Source organism: Haliotis asinina, chromosome 3 (genome assembly GCF_037392515.1).
Source record: "Haliotis asinina isolate JCU_RB_2024 chromosome 3, JCU_Hal_asi_v2, whole genome shotgun sequence".
NCBI classification, from domain to species: domain Eukaryota; kingdom Metazoa; phylum Mollusca; class Gastropoda; order Lepetellida; family Haliotidae; genus Haliotis; species Haliotis asinina.
Genome location: NC_090282.1, coordinates 68998468 through 69009845, shown reverse-complemented (window position 1 = coordinate 69009845; position 11378 = coordinate 68998468). Strand labels below are relative to the sequence as shown.

The 11378-nt window shown below is 38.1% G+C and overlaps 1 protein-coding gene across 1 annotated transcript; it reads left to right on the top strand.

Annotated features, from left to right (window-relative positions):
• Nucleotides 1–4: 4 nt before the first annotated feature.
• Nucleotides 5–10625, top strand: LOC137278360 (zinc finger protein 704-like). The gene is made up of 7 exons (XM_067810650.1): nt 5–646; nt 1799–1959; nt 2207–2442; nt 6480–6577; nt 8397–8595; nt 9615–9767; nt 10324–10625. Exons 1-7 carry the CDS (start codon nt 141–143, stop codon nt 10552–10554), a joined length of 1584 nt encoding a protein of 527 aa, XP_067666751.1. The 5' UTR covers nt 5–140; the 3' UTR covers nt 10555–10625.
• The last annotated feature ends 753 nt before the right edge of the window (nt 10626–11378 follow it).

The window sequence follows — 11378 nt, the reverse complement described above, 5'->3', positions numbered from 1 at the left end:
AACAAACCGGCGCAGTTTACCGGCATATGTTTACATCAGAAAGCCGTGACATTGAAGAAAAACTGGGGTACATCGAATCGCGGGATCTGGAAATTAGTGCTCAACTTTATCATATGTGTCGTTGATGAACCATTCCAGATATGTTTGGGAACAGAAAGCTGGCGAAGCGATCCATTACGGGAACGAGAATCGCAGCGCTTCAACAAGATGGCCGATACTACCCCGGTATTATTGAATCCCAGACTTCCGATGAAGGTTTTATAACAAGTGCTATGTATAAGGTCAAATTTGACAACGGAGATTCCAAGGAGATTGCTTCAGAAGGCATTGTCGGACAGGGATTCCGTCAAATGACAGACATTAACTTGAAAAATGGACAGAAAGTATTCGTGACCCTGAATGGCAGAGAAGTGTCCGCGATTGTTATTACACAGGACGAAGATAATGTTTTGATAACAGTCACACAAATGGACGGGGAGAGACGAGAGATGGTGAAGAGAGTTGACGAAGTGAGACTCTTAGAAAGTCGAAAATCGGCCAGACTGGCAGATTTTGATACAGACTACTCCAAACTTGCGGATATTCAACTTTCCGAGCCAAAGAAAAGACCAGTTTCACATGTTATCGACGTGCCGGCAAAGTCACGGTAAGTTTCTATATCTGGCGACCTACTTGTGTGAAACAGCTGATCGCTTGCACCGGCAGTCGGTCTTGTTATGAAATCGTCACGCTGATTTCTTTTCTCATTGCAATGCCCAGGGTACTTTGAGCATAACTGGCAATTAGACTTGTTTTGTCAACGTCCCCACTGCGCTGTGTAATTTATTCAACAATCCGGAGTGTTTTGACTTCACATAAGTATGCACTACGAACTTAGAAAATTGCTGAATAAGCCAAACTGGACCATTCTTAGTCCGAATTTACAAACATACATACTGACAAGGAAATGTAAAAGAATGGCTGTCATTATGAGGTAAGTGTTTGTTTTAAACAAATGTTTTATGTTTATTTTTTGCTTCTGTTATTTTGTTAACAGTAAATGATACATTTTGAAATAACATATGGTAAGTACATTCAGGTCAGTTTTAGTGTCAGTTATTGTTTTTCCCCGCTGCTCCATTATGCCTTCATCATTGATAAGCCAAGTCATGTCAGCAACATGTCAGGGCCATATTTAGAATCAAATGGGGACATTGACTGGAATTATCTTGCGGAGTAGAGTTCGGTTAAGCTGATGATGGACAGTCTTACGTCATTTCCAAATGTCCAAATCTACCCGTTTTCATCATATGATTTAATTATATAGTTCAGTTTTTCAAAAACTGAAATAATGTTTCTCGGTTACTAATGAGTGTTCCCCAGAAATATCAAAAACTATTAAGCAACAGTAAAACTGTGTATTGAATGCAATGATATATCACATAGAGGGCAGAATGTAACATACAACACCACATATGACATACAGCACAGGGTGCAATTTGTAGCACAATGTATCACATACAGCACTAAACAAACAACACACGTGAAGATGTTCGATATGATAAGAGACTATATATAAGTGTACCTCTGCTGATTGTAATAGCGACAACATGCACTTGCTTAGTGAGGAGGGGGCTATGAATGATAATGTGATAATGAGGAGTGGCACATTATCAGTCACCGGATTGTCTGGTGGGGAGTAATTTACCTCCAGATCTCCATCATATTAGTGGAATATTGCTGAGTGTGAATTAAAAAACGACAAACGAATACAAGCACAAACATTAATGTTATAACTAAGGTCCCTTGCATTTCTTAGGCGAGAGAGACGCCACCTAGACTCGGCACTGTATGGAAGCGACGACGACAATGACGATGTCGACATGGTAGATGAGCGTGAACATGTGGCAGCTTTCGCTCTCACCAGCCTGTCCAGTAGTCCAGCCTCGCCCTCCTTCCCGCAGTCGTTCAAGGACAAAGGTCAGTATATAAATAAACTGTATACAATAAAGACATCGAGACGTCATGCCGAAGAAAGAGTGTATACCATACGTTAAGGTATAAATACCATTTAATGTCCTCAGCGATATGAGCCCGTATGTCATCTCCTATTCGGTGTAATAGTATAGCCAGACCCTTATTATTTTAATAGAAAGAGTTTATTAATATGCAAATAGTGTTCTGTGATGGTTCCAAATGACCTTATTTTAAGGTGTTAACTTTTCAGAATTTCTCCGAAGTCCGGGATCTTTCCATGACTATCATTTGTCTAGCAGTGCGGCCAGCAGTGGATTTGAAAGTGGTCACTCTGAGAGAAGTGACCGGTCACCACCCCTTCCCTCACACCTGAGCGAGAGCGCACCTTCAGCTATCCAAATCCGGAGCCCGACCCCACAAGATGACGTTCTGGATCTCGAAGAAAACATCAAAAAGTTTTACGATGACGAAACACAAGAACACAAGGTAACTGTTTGACTGACTGTAGAAAACAGATAAAAATGTGGGATTGAGTTTTGTTTTCCTTGTATGTGGGATTCGAAGGAAATTACATATACATGCAAATACGGTTGATATTGTATTATTGTCTATCACGACCCCAAGTGCATCCCACTAATGCTGTTGCACAGAGTTTCATCATCTTGATCTATATACCGTCATCGTGTTCCAAATAGAGCTTGGATGCATGTGTTCATGTTTTGAAACGCGTCATCAACCAGAAAAAATGTATGTAGCTCGTCAGGTCTCAAAATAGACCCGTTGGCAAGTCGATCGCAGCTGAGACAATTAGATGGTTTTGGGTGCAAATATACCCCCGCTAGACATAATGTTTATAATAAAACGTGGATTAAGTGATGTTATATGTCGGGACATTTTGTTTGTTTTATGTCAGCATTTCCGAGTTGGCGTCCGCTGGGATGCCGACAGTTTAGCCTGACCTGGATAGCAAACAGCTGATTGCCTTGCCGGCGTGCTATTTTTAACCACAGCACACACCGCCCAAGTTGCGTTGTCATGTCGGTTGCCTGTATCGATCGCTCTGCACAGCTGAATGGAAGTGCCTGGCCCGGGCTGTTATATATCCTGTTCCATACAATGGAGTTAGACCCAGTGTATTGCTTTCGGACAATATGAACATGTATATATATTTAAAATCTGAAGATAAAATAAGCTGCAGCTGTATGTGCAGAGATTGGACTTGTTTTGACAGCTGCACAAAACCGGCACGTGCAAGGAGCATGATTTGTTTATGTCACGTGATCGTGACGTTTTCGGCTATCACGTGATCTATGATTTAAGCGCTATAAATAGTACCAGTAGCTGCGCAGGTCGAAGCATTTCTCTACCTTGTGCCATGTTGGAGTTAAAAATACATCTTGACTATTCATACAAATTGTCAGAAAAATAGCTAGGAAGAACCAGCCCCGTAAACATAAAATATATCGTATCATTATAAAGTTTCAAGTGGGTTTTAATACTTTAAGTTACAGAATAAACAAGTAAGACTGATTATATGTAGATCGATGTACGATACAGTGTTCTAAACTTGATCATGGGGGTAACGGGAAAACATACCGATCTTAGTCGTGATTTTTCCCAGTAAAACATGAAAAAATATTGTAACATGAAATACCTTTAAAGTATGCATTTAAATCGTATAAATTAAAAATATATCCTGTATTATAAAATGGCACATACATACATACATACATACATACGTACGTACGTACGTACGTACGTACGTACATACATACATACATACACACACACACACACACACACACACACACACACACACACACACACACACACACACACACACACACACACACACACACACACACACACACACACACACACACACACACACACACACACACACACACACACACACACACACACACACACATACAAATGAATTTAGAGCAAATTTTAATGTATTTGATCAAGAACTGATTTCTAGAAATAATCAGATGATGCCACGCTATAAAGGACATGGGGGCCATATTGTGCTGTGAGACACCATGATCCCACGAGAGGTCAAGGGAACATATGATAATGTTCGAACAGAACACAGCCATTCTTCATTCCAGAAGTAGGTCACTGGAAAGTAGGTCAGTTTAGCCAGTTTTGGCAATCCAGAGCTAGAAGATGTAAAACTAGGGCAGTGTGCCCCTATAAATGCTTGTAAGTTATTCAAGCGAGACAAATGCTAATTTGAAATGTTTAATGTGATACTAGCATTCTGGTGATTTTGTCTATTAGACACAATGTTACAATGTTAATTTTTACTTCATACTATAATTAGCTGGTCTTATGTGAAGTTTGTGCACTCAAGTGGCCCAGATTAATACCCAATGTAAACAGTAGTGATATTTCTAATGTATCTAAACTGATTATGGACTGACTTTTAGATTGTTGGAGGAAAGGAGGGTTATGAAATTTAATCAAAATTAATATCTTGTCCAAAAAAATACTGAAAGAAATAATTAAGTTTGAGACTGGTGAAACATAATGAACTTTGTCAGTTTAAACAATACTGTATAATATCATTATGTTTTTCATAACAGTAAGTTTGAGAGAATGCAATAAATATGAATATAATTAAGTTTCAGATGAGTAGTCCTGTCTGATATTAAACTGAAGCAGACATTAATGTATTTATATTTAATCATATATATATTATATTATAATCTATCTTTATAGTGCAGTGTTCCAGCTAGGCTGCCTACAGCCGCTTTGTTTCTTCCCTTGCTCATTGGATGTCAGTCTCAATGGCTCATCGTATTATCAGTCTCAACTCCCTGGGGACTATACAACTATTGCAGCCACACAGTGCACCAAGTTAAATGTTTGACGAATATACCTAAACAAACAGACTAATTTGTGAGCAAAGGTGGTACAATGTACAATTGGCCGACACAGGAATTGTTGAGTAAGATAAGGTACATCCTCATTTCTCCAGTGTAATCTCATTTTTGCTTTATCACCACCAAAGGACATGAACCTTTTCCAGCTGACATGCAAGATCAACAGACAAAAAACATTGAACACTATCCAAAACATTTTGAATTAATCTTTTGTTTAACTCTATTTTACCATATGATGAAATTAAACAAGATTTCAGCTTCACTGATCAATACGAGTGGTGACTGAATGTCATGGTGTAACTTTAATCTTGTTGAAAGGGATGTGGAAAAAAATTTACTCTCACTCGTTCCTATAGGCCGTCATCTAGTCTGTGAAATGAGTTGTTTTTGACAGAAATGAGCTCTTTTCATATCATATTAATAAGAAGGAGCCAAGAATCTTTGTTCATTTTAATAAGCTTCAGTTATCTAAACTCTCCAAATATTATAGATATAACAGAAATTACAGACTTAAAGGAAGTGGGGTTAGTGGTTAAGGCATTCGCTCATCACACTGTAGACCCAAGTTCAATTCCCCACATGGGTACAGAGTGTGAAGCCTATTTCTGGTGTAGTCCACAGTGATATTGCTGGAATAGTGCTTAAAGCGGCACAAAACAGTACTCACTCACTCATTAGATATGAAGAACTTGTTGTATTTGTTTAAGGTCTGTGGGACAGTCTATCACTGTTTGTAAGTCTAGCTGAGCATAGTGTGATCAGGGTACATTGTGTCAAGCTCCTGTGTTGTGGACAAGAACAATAAATATGATGACTGACACTGATAGATATCAACAAGCATTAACATGGTGCAGAGCTCAGAGGTTAAGGCAACTTTTGTAACTATGTTTTTTTGTCACAGCATATCTGTCAGTTGTCATTTGCACCATGTGCAACAGTAAATATACATACAACAGAATATATGAATATAATACCATGTATGATTAACTGACAATGACAGTTGAATGGTATTCATGTGACTTACCAAATTTAACATTTTACTCCTATGTTATTGTTGCATAAGTGAATGATAAAATAGTTTGTCACAAAACCCTTATCCGGGGCATAGCGTCCATTATAAGAAAAAGCTTAGGTTTACACATGATTTTGAAAATGAAAGTTTGGCAAGCCCTCAGTAATATCTAAATGTGTAGCATTATAACCTATCAGGCTTTGACAAAAATGGCTTTCTGTGCTCCTGCTTATCTTGTATTTAGTATGATTGTGAATAGTTTTAGTGTACTTTCTTGATGAATTTTCTGATTCTGATACTTAGTTTTAGGTTGACAGGAGTTAAACTCTCTAGAATAAATTCATTTATAAGATTTTTTATATTCTTGGAATATGGTCTTTTCCATTTGATAGTATAACCATTTGGATCATTCTCTGTCACTGGTCGTTGAAGTGGAGCTGAGATCAACCGAGGTCAACCCCCCCCCCCCCCCTTTTCTATTAATGTGGTCTTAAGTCATTTTTAAGGAGGGAGGTTTGATCCCCCTGAACGCCCCTTGGATTCACCAATGGCTCTGTTTAGTTGAAAATGAAATCACAGTCTCTGTGAAGTTTGTCACATTCTCTGATTGACTTTTCCAGGGCTTGCGGACAGTGTTCCAGTGTACATGGCGACGATGTGGTGAAATGTGCAACACACTAAAAGACATCACAAAACATGTACGGAAGACACACTTCAAGTGAGTCACATGCATTACCTGTTTAAACTGGCACGTTATAAATGATATATTCTCTGCTTTTCCTTCCCCTCTCATATTAACTGCTATGTCTTTCAGATGTAATGTCTGTTGTATGAGTCAACTAAAATTATGAAAATTGAAAATCAACATATGACTGTGGGATTGTTTCTCATACTAATGTCATCGTCTGGGTCAGATCCAGGATTCAGGAGGAGGAGGGGTGGACATAAAACATGAAGTCTGAAGGTTCTCAAGGAAAATGTTTTCGAAGGGATGGGGATGCTGGATCTGCTGCACATTATGATGTAAATGACAAAAACATGTTTACTGGTGGTGTTCCAATTAATGGAAATAATCAAAGACTGGTTGCAGTGACTAAATGACCAAGCAGTCAATGAATTTTCTCAGAATTGAATACAAACAATTTTGGATCTACTGTTTTAGTCTTTGAAACACTTGATAATGGAACATATCCTTGATGCTGTCGGTGCCTGAAAACATGTTTATTTCTTAGAATACTCACTTCACTAACTGAAAGGTCATGATTGAATATTTCTTGAAGACTCTAGGAAGTATTTGTACATGATATATCAGTCATTACTTTAAAGTAGCAGGCTGCTTCATGTTAATAGATATCTACAGTAACAACATGGATAGGAAAATCTGAAAAATGCCACTAACCACTTTTTTTTGATGATTGTTTGTTGGTAATTAGGCAATCATCGGTTGTGATATTTCAACCACTTCCCAACACTAATGTTTACTGTGATTGTAAGCATTCTGAATTTCAGAAACAGGTGTCATAATAATGTCAGGTTTTAGGGTCCAACAGACAGGACATGAAATGTCAGGGACCATATTACTGTAAATGTCATGCAAATATTATGTAAACCTGTAAATTTGAGTGCAGGATTTCCTAAACTCTTTTGTGACTGCAAGATTATTTCAACTTCATTTGTGCTTGACCCATAAGCTAACCCAGAAACTATGTTATCATCCCAAATGTTAGACCTGTGAAGGTCTCCATTAGAACTGATCTTCAGTAACCCATGCTTCTTGTAAGAGGAATCAGGTGGTCATGCTCACTTACTTGGTTGACACATGTCATCGGTTCCCAGTTGCACAGATCCATGCTGATGCCGTTGATCTCAGGATTGTGTGGTCCAGACTTGAATATTTACAGGCAGCCACCATGAGGCTGGAATATTGCCGAGTGTGGCATAAAACTAAGACTCATTCACCCACCCAAAATGTTACTTTCTGTTATACATTCATTGTCCTGGTCATGTTAAGCTGTCAGATTATCAGTGCCACAGATAAAATGATTAACGGGGTGCAAACATAGTCTCTTATTCATTTGAATTGATCAAATTATTGAATTTTATATGAATCATGGGGAGTATTATTTTACTAATATTAGTCATGCTGCCATTGATCCAGGAATTCAGAGACATGACATGAGAGATTATTCTGTTAAGGGTCAATAGGATGAGATGATGTTCAGGAATCAGTGTTGGAAATGATCCATTGCCCAGTGTCCCTGTTCTGTGTTTATTTTTCTATCAGACAAGCAAATTTTTATTTCAAGCTGTGCTGATGTCCTATTGCCTTTCCAATGTTAATTATGTTGCTTACTTAAAAACATCATCCAGAAAATTGGCCGATTGTGGAAAAGTTATCATGGCAAGTGATTTTACATGTACCACTGTACAAGAGTGCGCTAGCAATTTTAATGTTTTGAAGTTACATTACGAGTATATGTTAGGTTAAATGTTGGAGTATTCAGTTGTTGTCATGTGATGGGATTGATGTCTTTCAGCCGTGACAGCGATGAGGAGTTGTCAGACCAAGAGGAAGACTTCTATTACAATGAGGTCCAAGTTGAGATGGACAATGTCACACGACAGTTTGCTGAGATGCATACATCCTCACCGCCCTCTATCACCAACATGGATTCTTCCACACATGTTATACCTGTCTCCAATGTTGGGATATTTGACCACGATTATCAGAGAAAGGTAAGATTCGGATCGTGTTAACAGAGGAAGGTAAGACCCTCATCAGAGGAACAAAATCTTCCCCATTTATGCTGATGTAGTAGGAGTCAGTGCAATGGAACAGTATTTCTGAATTTTCAAGGCTTGCTGGATGGGTTTGGGAGAAAAGTATGACACATGGCAGGTAGCAGACGTAAACCTCTTTGGTGAAACCCACAAAGATAATGCATGGTGTAGACAAATGTAGAAACCTTGGGAATGGTGGTGTTCGGATGATTGAAAATATTCGAAAATCAATCGAAAGAAGGATTAAAAATATATTATGAACTGTAGAAAAAGTTGAGAAAAATTGTTTTTGTATAACACCCTTAAATGAAAAAAAACTAAGCATTAAATTTGCCGAATATTCACGAACAAACATGCTCTCAACAGCATAAAACTATGCGCTTAACAGCGTAAAACTATGAACATTGTAAAATTTATTGATTTACTGATTTATTTTATTTTTCTAATTACAATTCCAGTTTCTTTCTTATGTGCGTGCATTTCATTTCATGACAGTATAAGTTGTCAAAAACATTGCCTAGAAAAATCCTGGGGAAAAACTGTATGAATATATACAAAACTATATAAAACTATAAACTATATCAAATGTATATATTTTTATTATAATGGATAATCATTCACCACAAATACTCCAATTATCAAGTAGATTTGTTGTCTAATTAACAACACTAGTGATGAACTAGAAGTCAAACCAGCATTCATATGCCAAAGGGAAACAACTCTGCTCTCATACTGCTGTATCTTAGCTGTTTCAGCTGCCTGTGTTGTTAATAGTAGTTGACAATTATATTACATACATGCTTAATTTACATTATTACATTGAACACAGTGTTAATAATCCTTAATATAAGAGAAAAAGAACACCATGTTTAAATAACTGAAGAGACAATGGAGCAGTCTGACCTCATCACAAAATGACTGAAGGATCCATTAGAAGTTGTCAATCTCTGTCACTTGTATTGTTTTTTGCACAGGAGCATAAGACACCTTCTCATGTCCTGGCCTCGTCAGTGCCATCTGGTGTCAATATAACCAGTCAGGGGGCATCACTCCCAATTGTCATCCCAGAAGGTCAGATCAAGAGGTCATTATCGTGGCAAATACAGTCATCGTCACCTGGCAATGTGGTAAGAGAATAAACATATTATTAACCCTGCTTGGAGAGTGGCTCTAAATAGTCTCACCACAGTCTTTGAACCACATGATTTTCCTTTCTGCCCAGCCCTTTTCGTAGTGTTGAGGCCCTAATTGCTCTACATGAAGTCTATATTCCTGAATCTATCACCCCAGTCGGGTGCTTTCTATTTGGAAAGGGATTATTTTATTCTATTAACATTATGTACATTCAGAGACTAAGTGTTTGCATAACCCTAAATCTAACACAGGTCAGCCTTAACATATTGGTAAAACATGCAGCTGTTTCAGGACAGAAGAAGCGTAGCTACCTTTATGAAACAACAAATAAAAAGCAGACTTACATGATTGTTGCTGTAAAGGCTGCAAAAGCCCTCAATACTATCTAAATATACAAGGCTTACACACAAAAAAAACTGGCGTGCTATGTGCCTGTTCAGAAATTTGATACACCGCGAAAAAAACATTATCATTAAAACCAGATCAGCGTGACAGGTCTGGAACTCAGATGTGTTTTTGATTATCCTGATGAACTCTATGTCCTTGCAGGCATCCTCGCCAGTGAGGTTTTCCCGGCCAAGCGTCCAGGTACGTCTCCAGCAGCACCAAGCTCAGTCTCCCAAGTCTCATATGTTCGCATCACCTCCAAAAGCTGGTGGAATGCATCGGAAGCCACGAAGTGAAGTCCGCAAATGCCGGAAAGTCTATGGAATGGAAAACAGGGATTCCTGGTGCACTCAGTGTAAATGGAAGAAAGCATGCACTCGTTTCCTGGACTAAGCTTTTCACCATCCATCAGCCCATAGGGGCACATTGATACATGGAACTTTAGAGTCTTACAAGTGATGAATGCCTGTATATTTTTCGGTTTGTTGGATACCTGATCTCTTGCTAAGCCACAATCCTTGCAGAAATCTGTATATATCCTCGGAAGTTGATCATATACTCTTTCTGTCAATACTACCTAGAGTTTACTTATTAAAAGCATAGGTGCTTTCCCTTCCAAAGTCTGTATGTATTTTGGATAGCTGGTGGTAGGCTTTTATCAATGTCGCCCAAACACCTAAATCTGTTTAGGTTTACACAGCAATGGTGACTTCTTCAAATGTTTGTATATATCCTTGTTAGGTGAAGATGCCATCAACCGTTCAATGTACCACATCCAAAATAAGTATTTGAAAGTTTGCTTGGGAGAAAAGGGGACTTCTCTGAAGTCCTGGGTTATTTCACTCTCTTGTAATGTTGTCAAGAATGGATTCAGGTTAACTGTTAACCTTGAACTCATAGAGTCAGGATTACACAACAGCCAAATCAGCAACTGAAAGGAACTGTTCAAGCCACATTATATTTTGAGAATGAAAACTTGGTAAAGTGTGTAATAAAATTGTAAGCATCAAGTTGTCATGTGCCAGAATGACATGTTTTTATATGAACTTTTTCTCAAGATTTCTTATTTTCTATTTTAAAGTTAATGACAAACTTTATTTATTTTCTGATTTAGATGAACGATAGGGTAAGTAGTCCTGCATACAAATCCATCCTTGACATGACTTTAAGCAGCTAAGTCAAAAATCTGGAACAATGTTTAGGCAGAAAACATAATC

Coding starts and splice junctions, on each gene's coding strand:
- LOC137278360 (XM_067810650.1), top strand. CDS start 141: ATGTTTGGGAACAGAAAGCTGGCGAAGCGATCCATTACGGGAACGAGA. Junction 1,960..2,206: donor GCAGTCGTTCAAGGACAAAG/GTCAGTATATAA, acceptor TTAACTTTTCAG/AATTTCTCCGAAGTCCGGGA. Junction 2,443..6,479: donor ACGAAACACAAGAACACAAG/GTAACTGTTTGA, acceptor TGACTTTTCCAG/GGCTTGCGGACAGTGTTCCA.